Consider the following 26,418-nt stretch of genomic DNA (forward strand, 5'->3'; position numbering starts at 1 on the left):
TTGGTTTGTCTGTGTATCGTCAGTATCTGTTTTTCATTGTTTATTTTCAATGAAATTTGCTTTCGTATACCCAAACAAAAATAAATAAAGATTGTTATCATCCATTCCATGCATAATTTTTGTGGAGTCAGGTTGGGCCTAATTTGATACAAAAGAGTACAAATGCAAATGTGTATAATGCAAATACATATAAAATAATATCCCTTTCGAACTAAGCTTAAAAGACAAAATGACTGTCTAATGACTAAACCCCATACGTCATACCTATTCAAGAATACGTTTGCATTCTTTAATTTCTTAGTGATCACCTTGAATTGATAATCCATACAGTTGGATTATGTCTCAAGCCCAACCAACCGAACCCAGCCCAAGTATAAGTCTCGAGTAGGCTTTTGAAGGGGGCTTCCTGTAGCCTGTAGGTCACAAATCGTTCATTCCAAAGAAAGCAATGGAGACGATACATCTCATTTAAATGTCAACCATCCATTTTAATTAAATGTACTAAAAATTACTTCCATTTTCGTATAGATAAGAAGCTAGCTAATGCCTTTAAACCAAACTGGTTAATTCTTAGCGGAAAGAAAGAAATAAATAAAACACTGGTTAATTGTGGTGGGTGGAGGGACAAGAAATTAAGGTGGGCAAGAATGATCAACGTCAATGCCCTAGTTGCGTAGTACATTCTGGTGGGTGGTGAGGGTATGGTTTGCAGCAGCCAAACCTCTCAATAAAAGAGAAGTTGGTGGGGGTTTATTTAGAAACACTTTTGAAACTCCTATATTTGTTTTTCACTGTTATTATGATCAGTCTAACTCTATTTAATCAGAATTTTAGCTTTGTATGATGGTCTAAGTCTTTCTTTGTAAAGAGGCTATAAAGAAATTGAGGTTGAAAGTGATAACATGATAATTATTGACATTCTAGTGAGTAAATCGGATTATCCTTGGAATTCTGTTTACATCTTGCGCAGGATTAAGAACTTAGTGCAGAGAATGAATATTAGGTGAACCCATATCTTACGAGAGGGAAATCGTTGTGCTGATATCCTAACTAACAAAGGAGTTGATGAAAGTAATCAATGGTAATTCCCAAATTCCTAGAGAGATTTAGCTCATTTTATTCACTAAGATAATTTGGATTTGCCTATTCTTAGAATTAATTACCTTTTATTAGACTTTTTTTCTTTCATTTTCTTTGGGTGGGCCTGAGATGGTGAGGGAGAACTATGTATGCTTAGGTTATGATGCAAGGTGGGCTAAGTCCTCTACTGTGTAAGGACCAAGTCATTGATCAAATCAACGGTTTTTTACTAAGGACCAAACTTAAGGGTGAAACAGAACCAATTGTTTTGACGATTCCTAGACCAAATGGTCCGACCGTCCAAATCAACGAAAGTTCCAAAACACTGTTAAAAACATTGTATCAGCTGCCGCATCTCTTTGTTTTTTGTTTTTTTTTTTTTTTTTATATCATCTTTATGGCAAAATAAGAATAAGGAATCGATTAAATAATGGAGTTCCATCTACCGCACATTGTTCACATGTTGGCAATTAAGAGTACATTATCAATGGATAACAAGAGCATATGTTCCCAATTCACGGGAGAGATGGGCTCTAGGGTGCCTTTGGGGCATATTCTATGAGGAACCCATCATGTTAAAAGAAAGAAAGAAATAATAATAATAATAATAATAAAAGTGAAAACGGATGGACTCCCCATGCATTCTTCCGTGCTTGTAATGGGAGATGTTCCCAATTGATGGGAAGGATGGGCTGTGGGGCGCATTCTGTAGGAAGCCCATCCCATCTCTGAAAAAAGATGATATCATCAAAGCTAACAACTTAAATAGTTGTAGTTAGGAGTTTTATTTGGCTCCTAGCTACGGGACCTGATCTACTCCTCACACATGGCACCTCACACCAATCTCACAGGCAAATCCCACCATGCATTATAAACATTTCCTGTACTTATGTGTTATTATTTATGGGAAATACTTCCAATGCACGGTGGGATGTGCCTGTGAAGTTATTGTGAGGCGCACAATGTATGAGGAGCAGATCCCAATTCCCTGGCTACCAAGGCAACTGTACTGCATGGAAATGAAAACATGTTACGTGGGGTGTTTGGTATGGTATTGCCTACGAAACATGCATGTGCCACATCAACAATGTTTTCATTAGGCCATGTTCGCTTTTCAGTAAGTTATTTACTCGGGTAAATGCATTTATCCAGGTAAGTGCATTTACCCATGTTCTTTTATTTCTCATGTAAATAAGGCAATAACCATTTTACCCATAAAAATCCATTATTACAAGGGGCATTTTGTCCCATTCAAGTGTTGGCAACTTTCCCCCAAGGTGGGAAAGTTATTTACCCACATGGGAGATGGGCATCACTTATCCAGGTAAGTGATACCCAGGAAAATAAACTTTCCATGGTCCCCACATTAATCTGAAAAAAGAACATGGGTTTCTTGGTCAATGAGAATCAAAATCCCATTGTCCAACTTTCCCCTCTCTCAAAATCCAAAAAAAGAACGCCCCCTTAGTGAAATTTCTTTTTTGGTAATATACCTGGCATTGTTTGATTGTTTATCATTTATCACCTTTAATTCCCTCTCAAGAACGTTGAGGGTGACATTCAGGTGATGAATCATTTTCACTATATAAGAGGAAGGCCTATAGAGATGGTGGAAGCATAAAGAAAGAGGAGAAATTAAAGGATAATGGTAATCTTGGCAAGGTGAGGTATTAAGGTGTTGAGCGACATTTTATAGAAAGAGGGGGTCGGAGCGGAGCTTAGAAAGGCATCGCTCATAAGAAATCTACTCCTTCACCAGAAGGTCCACCAACCCATATGGTTACGCTTTTGCCAGTGTTTTCAAAATCAGACCAGACAGCCAGACCGAAAAAAATCGAACTTGACTAGTTCTGTTTCTTTCCAAAATTGCATTTTGGCCAAAAACCATTGATTTGATCAGCAAACCGCTGATACGAGAAGTCGAACCATCGACTCGGACAATGGTTTTGGCCATTTTTTTCTTAATATTTTATATTTTTTGTCAAAGAATGTCATCCGTTAGGATCAGATAGTCAAACCATTTGACCGGGAACTAGACCCAAAACGGTTCACTATCCGATCCAGTTTTAAAAACCTTGTCTTTTGCATCATTTTTTTTAGGGTATGACTTAAGTATACACTAAGTTTTTAAAAAAGGGTTCAACTATGATTTGGAAAATAAGTGATATCTGAAAAACATCTGACCAGTCAACTAGAATCATAAACATGGTAGTCAATCAGGTGTTGTTTATCAAAATTCATGGGTGGGTTTTGATTGGTCAAAAATTTCATGATACCATATCTTTCCTGCATCATAGATTTTCCCTTATAAAAAAGACTTAAATATACCTTATAATTCTTTTATCCTTCATTTTCATTTCAACTTTCAAAATATTACTAGGATTTTTAAAACTCTTTTATCCTTATAAATCTTACAACATGGTCAGACTTGACAGTATAGAAGTTTTGTTTTAGATCCAACCAATGATAGAAATGATGCAAAATAGGGAAATATGATAACACACTTGTAATATGCATATCCAAAAACAAAAATAATTTTTGAAAATTAAAATACATTCATTTTGCAGATCGAACTTAAATTAAGTTTTAATGATTGAATTCCAATTTATCAAATAAATGACATCAACTTAGTTAATGACATCGTGACTCAAATGCTATGTCAAATACTATGGCTTAGTTTAGAAGGAGTACAAATGCAAATATGTAGAGTGAAAAACTGTATATTTTGTATTATTTTGTATGTATTTGCATTGTACATATTTGCATTTGTATTTTTTCCAAATTAAGCCTAAATTGCAATAATTCAATTTCACATGGAACCCAAAAAAGGCTCTAAGTGAATCGTTGAAGTCTCTCTCTCTCTCTCTCTCTCTCTCTCTCTCTCTCTCTCTCTCTCTCTCCCCTTTGTCCTCTTGTTTTGTTAGGTAAACCAGTCCATTGGCTATCTTTTTTTCTCTTCTTTCTTCTCAAAAGGACAAAATAGGTTTTTTAAAATTTTAAGTGACCTGTGTCTTTTCATTGATGGAGCGTATGTTTAAGTCCTATGGGATTAGGCTACAAGGCATATTTAAGTCTTTTTGAAAAACTTAAAGCATGTTTAAGTTGATTAATGAAAAATCAAGGTATGTTTAAGTCTTTTACCCTTTTTTCAAATGGTTTGGTGTAGATTTTTGATAAATTCTTATAAGAGATTTCTGATATTGATAGAAAATTATATGCAATGATCGGAAGTACTAGTGTTTATATACAACAAGTAAAAGAAAATATAAAGTAAAAGGAAAGATAAACACTAAGTTGGATAAATGCAACAAGGATATCAAATAACTCCTAGCACGAGGGAAGTGTTAGTGTTCTGTTGGAACATGCCTCTAATACTCCCCCTCAAGTGGGCGAAAAAATGGTGTGAGTCAACTTGTTGATAAGCTCCTAAAATTGTTCCTGACTAAGTGCCTTTGTAAACATGTCTGCAATTTGTTGAGGAAACTTGAAATGGTCGAGTCCAGATTGGATTTTTTTCTCTAATGAAATGACAATCAATTTTGATGTGTTTTGTTCACTCATGAAACACCGGATAATTGGAAATGGACAAGGCAGCCTTGTTGTCAAAGAAAAGAGAGGATGAGGAGAAGGTAATGCAACCATTGAAGTCCACAGGTTGTACTGGCCATGGAGCAATATTCCACCTCTGCAAATGAGCGGGCCATAGTGGATTGCTTTTTGGACTTCCATGAGATGGGGTTGTTCGCCAAGAAAATGCAAAAAACTATGATAGAACGTCAAGTAGAACTACAACCGCCCCAATCAATGTCACTATAGGCATTGAGAGAGAGAGAACTGGAAGTAGAGAGTAGAATCCTAAAGCCAATAGCGCCTTTCAAGTAGTGCAAGATGCAGAGAGCTGCCAACCTATGAGCTTCACAAGGCTGATTGAAAAACTGACTAAGTTGGTTAATAGAGTATACAATATTAGACCTCGTTATTGTCAAATATTGAAGGTGGCCAATGCGGCCCCTATATTGAGTTGGGTCAGCCATGAAAGGCCTAGTGTTAGACTTCAATTTGTGATTTTGTTCTATGGGAGAAGTGGCAGGTTTGCAATCGAGAAAGCCAGCACCATGCAAGATATCTTTGATGTATTTGCATTATGAAAGAAAAAACCATCACGCAAACGAGTGACTTCAACACCAAGAAAGTATTTCAAGGAGCCCAAGTCTTTGAGGTGGAACTTTGAGTGAAGAAGTTGTTTAAGATTGTGTATCACAGTAGAGTCATTGCTTGCGGCATGTCATCAACATATATGAATATTGTGGTGAAGGAGTTTATTGTGTTGGAAGTTAACAGTGTATAATTAGATTTCAATTGTATGTAGCTAGCATCCAAAAGTGCATTAGATAATTTGGCAAACCATTGTCATGAGGCCTGCTTTAAGCCATATAAGGATTTGTGAAACATGTAGACTTTGTTCTCCCCCTATTTGGAAAGACCAGGTGGAATTTGCATGTAAACTTCTTCGTGGAGGTCGCCATGTAAGAATGCACTATGGACATCAAGTTGATCAACCTGCCAATTGTTGATTGCAACAATTGCAATGAGACAACGTACAGTACTCATCTTAGCAACAAAAGCAAACATCTCATGATAATCAATGCCTTCAGCTTGCATAAAGCCTTTGGTGACAAGTCAGGCCTTGTACTACTCAAGTGAACCATCAAAGTTGTATTTTATTTTGAAGACCCATTTGCATCCAATGGATCATTTTACTAGGAGGTAGGTCCACAATGGACCAGGTGTGATGAGCCTCAAGGGCCTGAATTTCTTTGGCCATGGCATCACACCATTGTGGGTTCTTAACAACCAAAGTGAACGAGGTGGGTTCAAGGTGCGTGTTAACAAACATAACGAAGGCAAAATAGAGTGGACGTAAGTGTTTGTAAGATAGGTAATCAAAACTTGGATACAACTTACTTGACAAAGTGGTGAGTTGGCCTTGGTCTCGAACATAGTAGCAATAATCATCAAGTTAAGGTGGAGGCTGACGGGTCCGAGAACAATGTCATAGTGGTTTAACTGAGGGAGTCGGTGCTGGTGGCGATGAAGGAGACAGTGGTGTAGCCGAAATGGATGTATCTTGGGCTTGTGTTGGCGTGGATGAGAGAGGCACAAGAGATGGTGGTGGCAACTGGTTAATTGGAACATCCATGGAGTGAGGGGACTCAACAATGGGTTGAGGCAAGACACATGGAATGGAAGAGGAAGAAATGTCAGGGGTAAAAGACTTGAATGGGAAGATGTCTTCATGGAAAACCACATCATGACTTACAAAGATGGAATGGGTGGATAGGTCATACAATTTGTATGCTTTTTGATCATGTTGGTATCCAATGAAAATGTACCAATGAGCCCGAGGATCAACCTTGTTATGGGAGTGATGCCCTGCGGGCGCATAGAAAAGGCAACCAAAAACAGAAAGATGATGAATAGGAGGTGATTTGTGAAATAACATTTCATGGGGTTTGCGACCTTGAAACAATGAGGAAGGTGTGTGGTTGATCAAGTATGCAACTGTGAGGATGCATTCACCCCAGAAAGCAAGGGGAATGCTAGATTGGAAAGGGAGGGCATGTGCCATGTTAAGTAAGTGACGATGCTTCCGCTCAACTACGCCATTTTGTTAGGGGTTGGAGATGCAACTATGGTGATGGAGAATACCATTTTTAGATGGGAAAGACTGCATGGGGTGTGAAAAGAAATTCTTTACCATTGTTGGTGCATAAAATTTTAAAGGAGAGATTAAATTGGGTCTTTACATAGGAAAGAGAGTATTATAAAATGCACAAAGTTTCTGATTTAAATTACATCAAAAAGAGCCATGTGCATCTAGTGAAATCATCAACAATGGAAAGGAAGTATTTTGCTCAAAAAAAGGAGGGCACAGAGTGCGGACCCCATATGCCACAATGGATCATAGAGAAGGGTGCATCAATAGTAATTGAACTCTTCAAAAATGGTTGACGTGTTTGCTTAGAAAGGAGACAAACATCACAATGTATAGAAGAACAAAAAGAAGAATTAACACCAAGAAAGCTAGAGCTAAATGTTCTCAAGGGCCCAGATGATGGATAACCAAGTCGCTAGTGCTATAGGTTAAAGCTAGATTTGGTAGAAGTGAGTGATGCTGATTGGATTGGGTTATTTTTTATATGCCAATTAGTGAGATCCATTGAGGGTCAAAACATAGGTATGATGGGATAGTCTAAGAATTCATCTAAGTGGGTGATCATAATAATAGGATCGGCCCCTTTGTCGAACAAAGTGAATGATAGGGCTTACACTCTCTTTGATGGAAACATAAACTACTAGTAATGGATTTCAACTATGTTTGAGATTTGGTGTTGCAAAATATATTTATATCATATATGTTAATGTTTTATAAAAATTGTTTGCAAAAGATTTTAATTCCTGGGGTACATCCGAGCAAAGAGTGTGACACTACACCTTGTAGCCAAGGGAGAGGTACTTCCCTATTGGGCAATGTTTGATCATTATGAGCAGAGAGATTAAGTGTAAGAGATCATTAAGGGATGATTACCTTATGGGCTTTATCTTACTTAAGTCCATTATCCTTGGATATTCATAATCATAGGATGGTTGAATTCAATGATCATTTAAGTGTAAATATTAGGCTCATATTGGGTCCATAGTTATGTACTTAGGGGGTCACTGCGTTTAGTAGTGAATTCGGCCAAGCATTTTCACAGAGGTTGGGCCGAACCCATGTGTACTTATGTGAGGTCATTGTGGGGTTCCATGCCATACAAATCAGGCCTAAGTTGGCCATGCAACATTTGGGTCATGGACCTTTGAAGCAAATGGGCCTAAGACCCATAATTAATAAGATCAAGTAAGCTGTCACATGACAACTTGCTATGGGTCGAATCTAGGTTTGGAAATGGGTATGAAGCACCCATTCTCTTAAGAGGATAAGGATTATCTCTTAATGTCTATATCCAAATTAGATTTGGATAATCTCCTAATTTAATTAAGAGAAATACTCCATAAAGAGATAAAAGAAAAAGAGGGCAAACCAAACTAGAACACCATTCTTTCTTGTTCTCTCTCTTCTCCTTTGTTTTCCAAGAAACCCTATCACGACCAAGGCTTTCAAGGACTGATAGAGATCAAATTTCTTCTGATTTTTTGCAAGAAAAATTTAGAGCAACTTCAAGCTCACCTTCCCTAGTTCAATCCAAGCAGTTGGGTTGTAGTTTTTCTAAAAACTGTGTTGTTGAATCAGTTTCACCTACACACTACGCCATCTTCAAAAGAGGCTGGTTTTAAGATTTATTTGGGCATGAACTTCCACCTTGGGATCTGCATTTGTAGTATTCATATCAAGTATAAATCTCCCTCTTTAATTGGCTTCAAATCTGGTATGGTTCAGTGCAAGACTGATCCTAGAAAATGTAGTTTTTTTTTTAAATAAGGAATTTGATTCCTAGAATGAATAGTAAATTTTTGAAATTTCACCTAGGCATCTAACATGATTCGGCCATCCATATGATGGATCCTAACCCTTCCAACACAGATTTGATCTAATACCATGATAAATTCTTATCAGAGATTTCTGATTTTGGTAGAAAACTATATGTAGAAAACGGAAGTACAGATGTTTATATACAAAAAGTAAAAGAAAAGATAAAGTAAAAGGAAAGATAAACACTAAGTTGGATAAATACAACAACAAGGATATCAGATAACTCCTAGCTTGATGGAAAGTGTTAGTGTTCTGTTGGAACACGAACAAATGGTCAACATCAGAACTGAGTCGAGGTAACCAATCAAGAGTGAACATGCACACTCTGATCCCTAAACATTGTTTCGGGTGTGGCCCCATGTGTATAGACAGGGACAGAGCTAAGTATAAAGGTGTGGGGTCCTTGGCCCGTCCAAAGGTTTTGTTAAAACTATTATAATTCATATGTTTAGTGGATGGAGGCAATAGCAAGCATGTAACAAAGTGGGTCCTTCCCCCCACCCCCCTCACTCGCCTCCACTTCGACAAAGCCCCACTTTCAACTAGTGCTATACATTTTCATTCTTCTTAATATGAAAGATTTTTATTAAAAATAATCTTATATGATACCCTCTTTTTTCCTCCTCATCCCCTTTCTATTAAGGAGGCTTTTGTTTGGGAGGCTTACACCTCTTATGTTTTAAACTAGCCTTTAGGTAGTGGAATGCCTCACATCACACTTCCATATTTTAAAACATTGCCCGTGAGTGTCCTCCCTCCCTTTAATTATGTTGTGTCATTGTTCATGTTGTAAATCTCTATAATATAACTTTTTCATTACGATAGGCCCAAAAAAATGTTATATAACATGATCCAAAAAAATCCCGACTCCACCACTATTTGCTGATCACTGCTTACGTGGTCTATTATATATGATTTTGTTTGTAGCAGATGCGGCCCTATTAAACAAATGGAAATTTGAGATAGATGAAGCCACATTAAAAATAAAATAACAAGGTGGTCAAATGCCGAATCCCTAACCCGGATTCTCGGACATCAATTTTTTTTTTTTTCAGAATTTATCGTCAATATCTTCAAACTTCTAGACGCACTTGGGCAAGGTTTGATTGTGAAATCAATAGTTATGATATAACAATAAAGAATTCAACTAAGTCATTATAATGATTTAGAGTTATAAGTTATTATAATTCACCTACAAATATTAGGTTTCAAAACCACCAGACACACATGATTCATGATGAGTCGTGAGCTTGGAAGCTCATGATCGTGGCAACACCAAATAGTTGTCATATTCCGCTCTCTAAATTAACTGAGGTATCAGAAATCCTCATTTTCTTACAAATTTCAGAAATTCTGATTCCAGCTGATTTCAATTAGGGATGGCAATTTCTATCTTATTCAGTGGGTATTTATTCCTATTCGCTTTAAGAGGACGGATTCTATTATTTAAAGGACGGGTTTTGAGGAATGAATGAGTTTTAAGATTCTACAACTAGTATAGGTATAGTATGCTAAACTCGATCCTCCCCAATCTATATATTATTAGAAATCATATAAATTTTGTGTATTAGATGTTGAATTTAATAATATTTTGAATGTTATACAAAATATATAAACTTTGTGTATTATAACATATTTAATATTACCAACCGATAAATGCACTTTTGGCCCATATTTAATATTTTGTTTCACACAGCTCAAAGTTCATAAGCAAAAACTTATCCAAATGGGGTATTAGTTGCGAGCAGATGAGGATCCACATCACCAACTCAGCGAGTTGCGATGTGAGTGGACTAAAAATAAATAATCCTGAAAGCATCAATAAATATCGCACAATACTATTATCATGAGAGTTTGGTAAAAGTTTTAGTGGCGATTACCAACGTAATGCACCCTCCTTTAACAGACTTGAGACCGACAATGTAAGATAAGCTCACACTAGCAAAGTTATCATACAGTTTCTTTAAAGAAAATGCGTTTTAATAACACTAAAACAGTCCCCCACACTTTCTACATTGTCCACCAAGTGACCCACATATATGGTGACTGGTGAGCCTACACTTTCTGCTCTCTCTTCTTGGTCATGCATTTTAATACTCTGGATTTTTTTTCCTTTCTTTTAGGTTTGATAAAAATTTAAATAAATTCATTTCCTTCTAATAAATTGCAGATTTTAGGTGCATGCCCTATATGTGATAAAAGAAGAAAAAATAAGAATAAAATTATTATTTAAATTAGACCCTTGTATCAGTATATAGTCCCATATCATTTTACGTTACTTGTGGGCCTCCGTAGTCAAATGTTTTTTATAGAATAAAAATAAAATAGTGGAAAACATATCACGCCAGAAATTATTAAAACATTATAACGCATTAAACTATCAACCGTGAATCCACCAGATCTTGAATTTGTTAGCTTCCTTCCCTGCTCCCAAGCCACACGCATTTCCATTCTAATATATAATTGAAAATATTCATAGGAGCTTGTCAATTAATTAAAATCGGAGGTCCACTTTTCAGTTCCTAATCCGAAGTTCAAATGAGTGAAAACAACATGCAAAACGGGCCAAACCACCCCTTTAATTTGTTTTTAGTTTTAACATCTTTCAGCTATCTCCCATGCTCTGTGGGCCGGTCTGGGCCCCCAACCCTATGTCATGCCCCCTTATATTGAGCGCTAAGTCCATTTCGGACCCATCCAGGCCCCCTTAATGACCCGTCATTTCGGACCCATTTATTGAATCCAACCTCCAAATCAGAATCAGAATCAAAATCGTATGCTTCGAATTCTTGGCCTTGACCGGTCGATTATTAATTGGTGATTAGTGAACATCTAGGCTCTGTTCGTTTACTGGCATCTCATGGGGTAAGTTGGTCAAATGGGTAAGTGATCAGGAATCTTACATTTTTGTGTCACTATATTGGATCCCACAGTAAGTGAATTTTCGTATCATTTACCAGGGTAATTGATACCTTTTTAAGGATGGATAAATTGTTTATCTACGAGTTTCGCTTAGGTCAGTGCAAGTTCGTTCATGCTCACACTGTTTAAACAGCATCTTACAATCTTGCATTAAGAATATTTTCCCATAAAATAAAGTACATAAGTATAGAGATATTTCCAATGCAAGGCTGTATAAGTCTGTTGGGGGAGATGCCTATCTAACCATTAGAGGAAAAAACTATGATATGGGAAATATATGATATAGAAAGAGTTTTGACCAATCAAAATCCATCCATGAACTTAGATAAATGACACCTGATTCACTACCACGTTTATGATTCCAATTTATTGGTCAGTTATTTTTCCGATCTCGTATCATAGTTGAACCCCCCATGTTGGAAACACTAATCTCCTCTTTTCCCATATAAATGAAAATGTGAACAAACATGGGCACCAAAGTTGCTCTAATAACTTTTGCTCGAAAAACACTTGCTGTGATAAAATTCGTTTAGACAAACAAGACCTTACTATTAACTGAGAACAGTCTCTGTCTAAGGATTAAAAATAGAAGTACAAGTAGGAAATAAGTCAACTATAATGAACATGAATATTAATATTGGATTAATTTCTGAAGCTTTAAATCAACTTCCTACCTTCCAGGATGTGTACATAAAACTGGCCAGATTCAGATTAGATTGAAATTAGAGAGAAATAAAAAGAAAATGTGAAGGAATTTGAGTATAATTAATTTGCAACATATGTAGATTTGTAAAGATGGGGATTATTAGCTAGGGAACGTCCCAACTCCCAAACCCAAATTGTTGGTCTGCACGTATTGTCCAGCGGAAAGGGGGATCAAACGGTGCACTATATAAGTGGTCCATTGGTGCAGTGTCTCTTCATTTAATATTGGACAGCGACACCCGTGAGAAATGCCGATAAGAGTTTAATAGGTGGTTGATTTCACCGGCCTTCGCCTTCCCTTCTTATTTACCGGCGATACAAAGAAGCTCTCTCCCGTCTCTCTGTGATTCCGGGAGAGAAGAAGAAGATAAAGTTGGTGAGGTGTAAGATGGAAGGGGTGTCTGCGAATTTATTGAAGGGGTGGAAGGGGTACTGGAAGAGAAGAGAGTACGAGCGGCTGGACGGGAGTGGCCGGCGTCGAAAGGCCCGGGTGGAGTTAACGACGGTACGTCTGAACAGAAGGAAGCGGTTCTGGCGTATCAGGATCACGCCGAAGCTCCGGCTCATCCGCATCCCTTCCCCCAAGAGGCTTCTCATACGACTTCGAGATGGGTACGTGAGGATGATGCTTGGGTTCGCCAACTCCGGCGTGTTCAGCAATGGGCTTGGTGGGGGTGGAGCGGTCGGAGCTGGGTTTGCGAGGCCACCCTTGAAGGAGTACGATGAGGCGGTGCTGGTTCAGATCTATAAGTCGTTGATGGCTCAGGGACAGTTACTGCCTCGCGACGCCGGGAGACTAGCTGCCGAGATCTCATGTCGACGACGCTGATTATATTATATTAAATTAAATATGGGGTTTCTTCGGCTCTTCCTCTTACTTCCTATTTTTCTTTTATTTTTAAGTCTTTCTTAGCTTGTTTTCTCCGTCTATGCTCTTCTCTTAAACTGTAATTAACAATAATAATATTAAGGAAATAATAAAATTAAAATGCTATAAATTATGCTCTTCTCTTACTTCCATTTCGCTCCATCCTGCAACTACATACTTCCACTTTTTGGATGTTCAAGTTCAAGCCACCTCGTTTAACATTCAAAAATTTTAAACAAAACATGAGGCGTAGCTGAATCATCCGCAGTACGATACTTCTGGAAGCAAATTTTTTTTGTGATTGTTTTTGGTGTAAATTGGGATCGCTCCACTTTTTTGTCATTTATTTTAAATAAAAATATTTAGATCAATAATCATACTTTTTCACTTTATAACGATTCACTCATTTAAACCAATCAATAAATATTGACATTCATTGATGTATTTTAAATCGATAAATATTTACACCGAAAACAAACAGTCTTTGAACTTTCTGTTATGAAAAGCAAAATTAGGCAAAAAGTAGTTTGAAATTTTGGTAAGAATTGCTTTTAAAATTAAGATAGTTTTTTCTCAAACCTAAAATTGGGGTTTTATGATTTTGGACTTAAAAAACAGAACAAACCTGAAGCTTAGCCAACTGTAGCCTTTTAATTTGTAAATTTATGCTAATTTTGTATAGATATACTGATATTCTAATTAAACTGGATATGAGGATATGTAAAAGGATTGAATTTGAATATGATTTGCAGTTACTGGGTATCTGGAGCCAGTCATCAAAAAGAAAGAATTCAATATGATCTTTGGTAAAAAAAAAAAAACAGGAAAGAAAGAAAGAAAGATGAATTCATTGAGCTGAAATTACAAGGGTTGAAGCTCACAAAACTCAATATGAAATATGTTTTTTATATTGAAGAGCGCAATGCAGCATAAAAAGTGCATCAGATCAGACTCCAATTTTACTATTTTACTACTAAAAATAGAAGAGGGAACATTGTGCTTGAGAGAGTAAAGTAGGTAAAACTTGAGGTTAAAATTGATGGGCGCTTTCTGAAACCTCCTTTAATTTGTTCGCAAATTGTATATTTAGGCTCAGTTTGGAAGGAGTACAAATGCAAATATGTAGAGTGCAAAACCTTATGTTTTGTATTATTTTGTATGTATTTGCACTGTATATATTTGTATTTGTACTCTTTAGGCTCAGTTTGAAAGGAATATAAATACAAATATGTAGAGGATAACACCTTATATTTTGTATTATTTTATATGTATTTGCACTGTACATATTTGCATTTGTACTCTTTCCAAACGGAGCATTAGGTTCAATTTGGAAGGAATATAAATACAAATATGTATAATACAAATACATACAAAATAATATAAAATATAAAGTTTTGCACTCTATATATTTATATTTGTATTTGGAAAGATTACAAATGCAAATATGTACAATGTAAATGCATACAAAATAATGCAAAACATAAGGTTATGCACTCTATATATTTGCATTTATACTCCTTCCAAAGTGAGCCTTAATATCTTATATTTTGAGATTAGTCCTACTTTAGTACACTAACTTTAAAAAGGTGGCACTTGATTCTCAAAACCTGTCATTTTAAGTTTCTATGTTAGTATTCCATCAGTTATGATGCTTATGATGTAACATGCATGGTTTTTAAAATAGGACCAGACTGGACGACCAAACTAGAAAAATCGGGAACCAGTCATGTGATCGGTTTCGTTTTCCCTCAAAACCAGATTTTCTCCAAAAACTGTTGATTTTGGTTAACAAACCGCTAACCCAGCCAGTTAACCGTTCGAACCGTTTGAACGATACATTTCAACCGTTTTTTTTTCTTTTTCGTCAGAACTGGCCGATTGTTCACTTCGAACGGACGAACTGTTTGACCCAATAACCAGACCCCTAACCGATTCAGTCTCCAAATTGATTTTAAAAACCATGGTTGCATGCGATTTAAAACTTAAAAAAAAAAATAACCTTTCACACCTAGAAAACTAAACCAGAATAGCAATGAATAGTCACAAACCCACCACAACTCCACCCCCTCTCGAAAATCCCCTAATGTAATCTTGAAGTCCTTCAAAATCATACTCAAGAATTCCTCAACTGGCATTATCAATTTTGGACAAATGAAGCGAGTCCCCTCAAGATGGGCAACATATGAAAGAGACCAAGTCGTCGCGACCTACGAAGTATGAGGTTATTTTGTGCTCCTTATCCACTGTCATATGGAATAGGCGACAGTTACTATAAATGTATTTCAATCCTTATGACAACAAGGGATAGTTTGATAATTTTATTATCCACGGTAACATTCGTTAATGGTGTTGGACTAAAATGATATTTTGGGGTATTAAAGTGAGACTATTTTAAAGTATAGAGTATTAATATGCAATTTACCATTAATTTATTGACAATGCTTAAAGTACTTTCCTAATTTTTTTAGATACATTTCTTTATTGAAACTTTGAACATTTGGTGAACTATTATGCTTTGTTTTACTAGTAAATGTATACATGTATTTGCATGTGACAGTATCTTTAAGACAAAACTATTTATAATTCATAAGTAATTATTGAGTTTTTTAAGTGGGCAATTTTTTAATTAGGAGTAATTGACATATATGTCCTCTTTATACCCGTTGTATCCTTGAAAAGGGAGTAAAAAATGCATATCCAATAAAAATTCCATAAAGAAAAGACATTCACTTTTTTATAGGAATATAGATTAGTAGAAAGGGAGAAAGATTAGCACTAGTGAGGGCAAGCCCTGCCAGCAACATCTAAAGGGAGAGAGCTATTCATGGTGTTGACCTTTGTTGACTAATCAGTCAGCCGCACAATTTCCTTCTCTTTTGGTGTGGTTGTGGTTGTAGATGATCCCTTAGGCTGTGTTTGGTTTGAAGGAAAGAGTAGGAAAAGGAAGAGAAGGGTAGGGAAACCTTTACAAACCTTTACAAGGGTGGGGAAAGTTCCCTACCCTTCCCCTCTTTCCCTACCTTTTCCTTCAAACCAAACAAAGTCTTAATGAAATCGGTTGGCAATCCGGTGACAATCTTCAATCAGCAACTTGCACTTTCAGGAATCCTCATACAACCTTGGAGCATCTTGATGACTAAGGCTGTATTTGGTTGTAATGCAAATAAATTTGTACTGATGCAAAGCCATAACGGTGCAAATGATTTTGAGTGTAAATTCTGACTTTTCCTATTTCAAATTTTAGCTTATTTTGTTTGATTGCAGTATAGATAATGTAATAAGAGACCCTTGAAATGAGATCACATTTCTTGCCACGGATATTGTCTTTTTCACCAAACACTGGCGCCAGTGTTCAAGAATCACTGGAGGTCTTGGTTTTGTCCTGCGAGGGCGGTAGCAAGTAGCAGGTAGGGGTGTCAATGGATCGATTTTGGATTGGACCTGTCTAAATCAAAGTCAATTTGGACAGATTGGATGAACCAACAAAAATTACAGTCAAAATAATAGACAATTTTGTCACCGGTTTTCAGGTCGATGGTTCGACCGTCCGGTTCAAGTGGATGACCCAGACCCGTTTTAACAACAAAAATTACAGATAAAATTACTAACGATTTTAATAACAGTACTTATACAAGTTTCTTATTAAGATACCATTATCTTTTTTTATGTAGCAAATAACAATGTTAAAATTTCAATCCTGCTCCTACCAAGCAGGGACCCTCCACTAGTTAAAAGTTATTTCTAAATATACAAATAAAAATGAGTGGGGCGGAACGGGGTAGGGCAAATTCGGGGATCCCTATCCCTATTTGTTTCCCACGGAACGGGGATGGGGTTGGGATGTTTAGCTCCAGTGGGGTTCGGGGTGGGGCATTTGATTTTGAGGTTGGAAACTGGGCATTGCAAAACCCATTAATTGTATCACCCATTGACCTATTACATTGTTCATTTGGACTTGGGGCACCGCTTGCAGAAAGATTGGAGCTGGCTTCTCCTATAAAATTGTGATACAGATTTTACAAAAGTTGGGAATACTTTATCGTTAATTAGAAGCATGGTTTTCAAAATCAGATTGGACTGAAAAAACCGGGAATCGGTCAGGTGGTTGGTTTCGGTTTTCCCTAAAATTGGATTTTTTTCAAAAGCTGTTGATTTTGATTAGTAAATCACTGATCTAGACGGTTAATCATTCAAACGGTTTTTCATTTTTTATTTTCTTTTTTATTTTTTAAATGTTTTTTGTCAAAACAGACTGATCATTTGGTTCGAACGATCAAACCGTTTGACTCAATAATCAGACGCCTGACCGGTTTGATCTCCGAATCGGTTTTAAAAACTATGCTTAGAAGGACCCACAAGGGTTGCTGATGTTTTTCACGCATGTACCATGCTTTCTAAAGGAAAACAAGGAATGGGATTGGGTTATAGACCTCACTACTTCATATTATTCTCTTGTAATAGTTCGTTTTGACCCTTTTTTTATTGGTTGATGGATGAGAATCAACATTAAAGTCAATTTATAAAATTGTTGCAGTTGCAGCTTCCTACAAGTTTAACCATTCCCACGGGCCCCATTCAAAATGGGTGGGAATAGAATTATAAATTATAAATTATAATTATTTTATTTAAAATTTAGAATTTAATAAAAATAAAAATAAAATAAATTTAACATCCTTAAAAAATGGCACGGAATAGGGATGAGAACGGGGAGTGGCTCTTTTGCTCTGTTGCCATTCCTAGTTATTGAAATTACGCCACGTAAGAACTCCGGAGTTTATTTCTTTCCCTCGGTGATTAATCTAAACAACAGTTTGTCAAAGTGGCAGCAGTTTTGGATTCAACCGTCAGTACCATTCTTCATAGGGTTCAAAGAGAGACCTTGAGAAAAAACCACGCTAAAGAAGGATAAGTGATGTTTGGTACCGTTTACGTTTATTAAGTAAACGTAGGCGCCATCTCAACATTTTCTCTCTCTTGCTTTTTTGCATATATTGAAAATGTAAAAAGTAAACTTTGGTTTATGTGTATGCCAACCGTTTGAAAAAGTTATTTTTTGAAGCTTCCACAAACGGCCAGGCATTTATTCATTGTTACACTGAAGTGATGCCCAATTGTCATAAATGGTTTTAATTATTGCATTTCTCGATTTTACTAGCAAATAAAGTACAAACGTTTATTCAATAAACATAAATGGCACCAAACACATACAAAATAGGATTTTTAGTAATTTAAGGGTAAAATACAAAATCCTTCCCTGAAGTTTCGTTTCTGATGATCATAAAACCTCCTTTATAGTTTCATTTTGTCAATAATCTCCTCTCCATTTTTTAAAAATTCAACAAATACCTCCCTTCCATCAATAATCAAGACATAAAACTTTAAAGATATGATTTTTTTTAAATGCCTATTTTACCCTTTCACAAATTTCATTTTTTTCTCCTATACCCTTTTACAAATTTCAGATGGTGGAGCATTTTTCGAGTAGATCTTCCAAAATATTTCTAGCTTTTCGGTGTATGTGAAGCTCCTCGTCAGGCTACCCCACCAAGACTCCATGCATTTACTTTAGCGGCATCGCATGACGGCAAACGAATCGTTGTTGCGACTTGGCGGCAAGAGAATAACTTTAGGCACATTGAGATCTTTGATCTAGAGCTAGAGTCGTTTTGCAGGGTAACTAAGACTGTAAACCCAAAATTTCACCACTACGATCCTTTTTTCTCCTTCAAATCAGGTTTTCTCGAATAGTACCAATTCCGAGGTGAGTCAGCTTTAGGGGACTCAATCGTTCCACATCTTGAACTTGTAACTTCTCCGGTGAAGGAGCTGAGGATGCTCTAGCTTAACGGATCATTCCCTTCGTGTTCTCCCAACGGTGACCTGATCACGTTCAACCACGACTCATTCAAATGCAAGCATAAAGATAGTGAGACCGTAGAAGATATGGATGATCGGGAAGATATTCCTGCGGTGGCATATCGGCGGAGCCAGTGTCCATGCCAAATCAATTTCAGCTACATGGTGATCTATACTTGGTGAGATTGGACGGAAGTGGGTTGAAGAGGTTGACGTGAAACGGGTATGAGGATGGAACCCCAACCTGGAATTCGGCGACGGGGGAGATGGATGTGGGTCGGATGTTGGTGCGACCATGGTGGGAGATAGGTTGCGCTCATGGGTCAATTTGATGAACCGCTTTGGATTTCTTCCGATACGTGAAAGATAATAGATTTTGTAAAGCTCAAGGCTTCGTTTGTGGCATCATTCCGGAGAAGGGGAAGCTTGTAAGAAACCCTCCAACAATCTTCGCACCTTGGCTTGCAGGACATGATGACAATGAAGGAGATTGCGACTTGGCTTGCCATCATTAACCAGGAAGAGGTGTTGTCCAAGCAGCTCTACCCTGAGAACTGCCCTCATGTGTCATCAACAGAGGGGAGTAGATCTTTCACCATTAGCGACAACAATGAGTATGATGTTGAAGGGATTGAGAATGATCCAAATGTTGAAGTACAGGAGTGCAAGCCTCGCAATGTGAATCTGTTCAATCTGGGGATGGGGTCAGCCAAGGATAGACTTATGGTTCCTCCATCATTGTGTGTTGGGAGGAAGAAGATGGAGAATGTTCGAGGGATTATGGAGTTGCTGAGATAGGGCTATTTTAGTAAAAATAGATGCACATTAATTGTAAAAGGGTAAAATAGGTCTTTTGAAAAAAATAATCATCTCTTTAACATTTTCCGTCTTGGTCATTGACAAAAGGGAGGTATTTGTTGAATTTTTCAAAAATAAAGGAGAGGTTTTTGCTAAAGAACAAACTTTCTCCTCTTTGCAAGAACAAACTTCTTTCCTCTTTGTCCTGCAAGAACTTCATCCAATAGCCAAAAGAACAAGCTCAATTCCTCTCTATCCTGCAACGTCTTCTCCATCCAACAACCAAAGGAACAAGCTTCGCTCCTCTCTCCTGCAATGTCTCCTCTGTTTAACATCTCCTCTTTATAAGAACAGATTTTGTTTTGATCGAATAATCTTATAGATGTTCAAGATCTGTTTGTTTAACTAGGTGACTTGAGTTCAAGATATGGCCATTTCAAAATCTGCTAGATCTGAGTTTCTAGTTTTAATATCAAATCATAATAATATAAAGGATTGGTTGTGATAATCCAAATTTGTGGTTAATTGTTCAATTCTGGGAAAGGCATAATTAACTTTAGTTCTTCCCCTATCTAACTGCTTTATTCTATGATGATTGTGGGAAAGGTAGAAATTATCTACAGGTATGGAGATGTCAAGGGTTATGCTACCACCACTAAGCAAGCCAACGCCTGTGTGATTGTTACTAAGATAGACCCCATTTATGCTCTTCAGGATCTCACGGAAGGCGTCCCATTGCTAACCCTCAAGGACGTCGTAGTCGAGGCCAAACCAAACATTCCGTAAGCTTGGCCAGTGATCAGCCTTAAACTATTTAGGGTACCTGATGAGGGCGGATTTGGCCCTCCAATAACCTCATGACACATGGCATCCCAAAATAGTAGGACAACACCTAGATGCCACCTAAGCGATGATTTGGAGTCCTAGATCGTAGTTCGTCTTCGCCCCGACTTGGCGACCTCAACAACAACTTAGGTCAGCTTGCAGCACCTCATCCAGGGCCGACCTGTAGCACATCGTCACTGGCCGAAGTGACTTCGACGTGAGGCACGACCTCTCTCGAGGGCTTTCCGATCTAACTAAGGACCAAGCGGTGACCTGCGAGATGTGCTCGCCGACAAATTCGGCATGCATACCCTGACACTCCCAGGTTTCTCTAAAGTTGGCCCACATACCAAATGTTCCAGGAGGATGGTCAACGTGCATAGCGGTTACGTCTGAGGATTTCAGACAGGTAAGGAACAACCTCCCAGAAATCTCGGATGCGGCGCATGAATCCTACACCAAACAATACATATATAAAGACACCAACCACAATGATACAGGATACACATGATTATTTGCTCACTAGCTTACTAGAATACAAACTTTTAGCTTGCACAACCCAGTACTGACTTAAGCATCGGAGCAACTGTACCGGGTTAGCCTGAAGGGATGAGAGATCCGTCATATGGATGGCCAAACCCTGCAAGAAGGTTGGGAAAATTTTCAAAAATTTCTCTCTCTCCCACGTGGGAATCACATTCCCTATTTTAGAAAACTGCATTTTCAAATATCAATCTTGAACGTAAACTAGTCAGATCTATAACCGTAAGGGAGTGGAGGGTTATACCTTATACAAAGTAACAATAACCTCCAATGAAGGTGTTCACGCCCAAGGAAAGATCCAAAGACTGCTTCCACCGAAGATGACACGACGCAGGATGAAGTAGAATCAGTAGGATGGCTCTTCAACAAGAACCTGACTCTTCAACAAGAATTTGATGGAGGGCAAGTGAGCACGACTTCTGATGGAGATCGAATTGGTATGGCGGGCAGAGCAAGAAAGAGCAGAAGACAGGAGCAATCAAACTACACGTTCTTCTCTCTTTGTATTCTCTGAACTAAGAATTGTATATTGGAGGTTCTCCTTGCTCCTCTATTTATATCCTTTAAAGATAGCATCTCCTAATCCCGTAAGGAGTTTCCTAATCCAAATCTTTTATTTGGATCTGGACTCTCTTTAAGAGATAAGGATAGTCCCTTATCTTATCTGTAGATAAAGATCAGCCCTTCTAATCTAATTAGTAGTTTCCTGATCCAAATCTGTATTTGGATCTGGACTCTGTAAGTGGAAAAGGTCAATCCCTTATCCTATCTGCTGATCTAAATCCTAGAACTGCCCCCTTTTAATTAATCTCATTAAGCCAGTTCGAATTGGGCTTTATGCCCATTAAGTCCATCTGCTCACTTACCCTCTAAACTACTGCCCAATTGGATATCCTTGTATGATGTGGGACCCAAACATTGATCTACACATCAGTCACATGGGTTCAGCCCAACCTTTGTTACAAGGCCTGGCCGAATTAACTATAGAAGATAGTGAACCCCTGAATCCATCACCATTGCTCTTAATGGGCCCAACATTTACACTAAATGGTCCTTGGGTCAAGCCACCTTATAAAAACCCAATGACTGTGGGCAGATGCAAGATTAACCCACTGCCTGACAAGAGAGGACCTCTCCCTCAGCTGCAAGGTACAGTGTTGCACTCTCTACTCACATGGATCCCGGGAATTAAAACCTTTTGCAAACATTTTGAAACCATAATATATATATATATATATATATATATATTTTCAAAACAAATTTCAACGGTTGAAATAGACTACCGGTAGTTTTAGTTTCTTTTAGAGATAGTGCATCCCCGATCATTCACTTTGTCTGACAAAGGGGTTGATCTTATCACTATGATCACCCACTCAAATGAATTCCCGAACTGTCCCAACATACCCGGGTTTTGACCCCGTCTAAGGATCTCACTGATTGACCTATCAAAGGCAGCACAATCCGACACCTAGTGCAGTATCATAATCGTGTCTAGGGGTCAGGTGTAACATTCCAGTTTTGCCCATCTATCTCCAAGGTCCAGGGCAATACTGGAATTCTGGTCCGGTTCAGGGTTTCAAGAAAACCCACACTGCATTTACCTAATGTCTCACCCTGGCAGTTGAGACAAGCCACCCCAACCAACTTGGCGGCACATCAATGTCAGCCTTGGCAAGATAAATCTCCCCACATCTATCAAACGGCTGTAAAGATTCTAAACTAACACAAGTATCATATTGTAGTCCCTTTTATGACACCCGATATCATTGATACCTCCAGAAGACATCAATTTCCACCTATTCTTGCCTATTCTTCTCATCTAACACAACAACCAACATTCCATTTGGATACCCCTTTTCATGCTTTTAACTTAAAACTATTTGTCAAATAGAACCCCAATTCTAACAACTTAAGGACTTGGCGTCAATTGACTCCTCCATCACTATCCCAACTAAGAAAATAAACCCAGAAGCCAAAACTTTGAATTTAATGTTGCAAAGAACAGCTTTAAGTATGTGCCCTTAGTATTTGTGATGAAAGCAGAGAAACAAACCTAACAATTCATTGTAGAAGTTTTGGAGATGAAACTTGTGCTTGTTGTGGAGTTAAACAGCATCATAAAAAATCGAGAGAGAGAGAGTATGATTTGAATTGCTAAGAGAAATTCAAATGGGAGGGTTTTTTTTTTTTTTGATAAAATAGAAAAATTTACAACTTAGAGTTTCTATCAATTATAAGGCCATATGCATCAAACAAGCAAATGAAATACAATTACACATACTAGATGATCTCTTGTCAGGATTTTTCTCCTTAATACTAGGTACATAAAGTGGATAATCTTTGGAGAGCATCTTAATTTCCATATATTTTTTAATTTTCTATCTTTGGTTGTATCTCCATGATCTTCTTCTAGAAGTTTGTATGTGGATTTTATAGTAAATTTCCCTTTTAGGTCTAGCCTCCATATCATTTTGTCATTGGGATGGTTTTATTTTTTTTTCCATATATCTAGAATTAATTGAGATGGTTATAACTGTCATCATCTTGAATTTATCTAGAATAAATTCCAAAATTTTTTCCTTATTCCATGCTTTATCCAATCTGATAAAATCAATGACTTTTTTATTTTTGTCCCATAATATCACTTAGGTGGCATTTGATAACACTTTTTAGACGTCTAAAGTCTAAAATGCCTACTTTTCAGATCCAATGCTTATTTGGTGTTGCATCTGAAATATGATTTGAAAAGTTTTTTCAAATCTAAAATTTTAAGACTGAAGCCCGTCATTCAAACGTGGCCTAAAGTAAAAAATATCCCTACCCCATTCGATCTCTCTCTCTCTCGTCTTCCCGCCACCGCCACTGCAACTTGCAACAGCTACAATTCTCTCTCTCAAGAGGGTGAGTAGTAATAATAATAATTACTATTATTATTATTAATTATTAATTATTTTTGCTAATTATTAATAATTTTATAGTCATTAATTATTTTTTTATTTTAATTATTTTATTTATTAATTAATATTTTTTTATTTTATTTTATTGTTTCTAATTATTAATAATTTTATAGTCATTAATTATTTTTTTATTTTAATTATTTTATTTATTAATTAATATTTTTTTATTTTATTTTATTGTTTCAATATTATTTTAAAGTTGAAAATTATTTTTTATGAGATAATGCGAATTGAATTCAACACTTTTAAATAGTATGTTATAGAGGTAAAATAGTAAAATCAATGAATTTCAGATGGTAAAAGATTGACCAACACAAACAAATTTATGGATTCAAAGCCTTTAAAAAGTAGAAAAACACATATACCGCTTTTCAGATTTCAAATACAAATAATATCTTTTTAACTTTTCAGATTTCAGATTTATCAATCACCACCGCAATATGAAAAGTGAGGTCTTACTTCAATTTTAAAAAAGTTGAGATATTTCAGTATTTATAATAAAATTGAAGGGAGGTTTAAGCTTTTAATTGGGCCGCCTCCCGCCCACCCATCGACAGGATTATATGTTAGATCCAATCTTGCGGATCATATTAATTAGAAGGGAGGAAGTGACGCCAGTACGGGTCCCTTGTCTCATCATCAGCTGAGACCGAGAGATGCGGATCCAATTGAATTCCGGACTAAGTTACACCCGACCATCAACATACCACAATTAATTCGATTTGGATTGTGAAGGGTTAAGTATTAATGGCAAGCCAATATCAAACGCATACGGATTGCATTAATTTCCATTTATTTACGTTGAAGAGTCTCCTCCTGCCTCCTCTATCAATGAAACCAGTTATTTATTCATTTATTGATTGAAGCAAACAAGCAAGACAAGTACCAAGTTAGGAGATCGCTTTGATGATCCACCGAGAACTAATGTGCCAAGGCCCAGGCCCATCCCTGGCTGCACTTTCCAAATAATCAGGACCAATTCCTGTAATTCTTCTCAAATGTGGTGCAATTCAAATCCATGTGATATTTGCGCTGCTAAATTGTGCAAGAGCCATGGAAGGATTTTATCAGCTCCAGGAGATTGCCAGTTTGTATATATTCGCTGGTGGCCTGGTGGGAAACGCACGTTTAAACTAGCTTAATTTTAGGATGGGCTTGATTAGTTTAGTAGATCCATGGACTGCTTTTGCGTCAAAAAACTTCGAGACTTTCAAGCCTGGACTTGCCTTGTCGGCCCAGCTTGAGAGGCAGTTAGAGACCATTTTCCATAGACTATGGATCCATTTACACTAGGGTGCCACTTAGGTGGGCTCGAGTTGGACTTTATTCAAAATTTAAATGGGCTTAGCTCAAAGGTCCTATCCCAAGCCAATTTATTTATAATCTACAATTCAAATATTTCCAAAATCCTAAATAAATCAAGTCTCTTACATTCATATTTATAAATATTTCACGGATAAATGCACTTACCAGTGTAAGGGGATAGACTTATATAATACTAAAGTATTGTCGCGGACTAGCCGCAGTAGTAGGCCTACATGCTCTACGGTCATCAAATTAGTAGCAATTCTCTAAGGAGGGCATTCTTCACACTCAAACCTTAACAGTGGATACCCTTTGTAGGACACAAGATAATATAAATAAAATAAGCTGCAGTCTAGGGAGCAAATAATTGAAAAAAAAAAAAAAACCACTTGTGCGACAGATCATCTTCCCTGAGACGACACATGGTAAGAGCTTACGGGTGCAGGAATCAAAGCAAATATGTTATCTTCATCACAATCCAACACATGTCCTCATCGAAACAACCTAGGAACTAGAGCCCTAATCACCTAATCCTTCATCTATAAATAGTAGGGTTCATGACGTGAAAGGGGAGAATTCGAGTCATTCAATACCTTCGGAGTCATCTATCACCAGTGACCTAATCCTAGAGTTCCTTTGATTCCAATTGTTCTATCAATCTGAGCAGCTGAACATTCTAGCCCTAACATCATTTCGTCCTTTATTCCTTCAGAGTTCCATTCTCATCTTCCCAGTCTCATCCTTGACACTTTGTTCTTTCTACCATCCTGCACTACCTTTAGAACTTAGACCAGCTCTATAGTGCCCATACCTACAACTAGTGCACTTTTAATTCCCAAGTAAAGTTATATAATGACCACTTACCATTGAAGAAACCCACTTACCAAAGTTATATAATGACCGCTTTATCGGTCATGTTTTAACAATTTTTTTGCATCAACGAGAAAGTTATTTGCCCAAATCTCAAGAGGGTATTACTTACCCAAGTAAATGACCTACTTGGGAATCATTTTTTCCCTCTCTGC

General features: G+C 37.2%; 1 protein-coding gene across 1 annotated transcript; it reads left to right on the forward strand.

Moving 5' to 3' along the window:
• Positions 1-12,629: 12,629 nt before the first annotated feature.
• LOC148861381 (uncharacterized) lies at positions 12,630-13,070 on the forward strand. The gene has a single exon (XM_088985036.1). The coding sequence runs from the start codon at positions 12,630-12,632 to the stop codon at positions 13,068-13,070; it is 441 nt and encodes a 146-aa protein (XP_088841162.1).
• The last annotated feature ends 13,348 nt before the right edge of the window (positions 13,071-26,418 follow it).

Source organism: Nelumbo lutea, chromosome 4 (assembly GCF_056320005.1).
Source record: "Nelumbo lutea isolate HS-2025 chromosome 4, American lotus-T2T, whole genome shotgun sequence".
NCBI classification, from domain to species: domain Eukaryota; kingdom Viridiplantae; phylum Streptophyta; class Magnoliopsida; order Proteales; family Nelumbonaceae; genus Nelumbo; species Nelumbo lutea.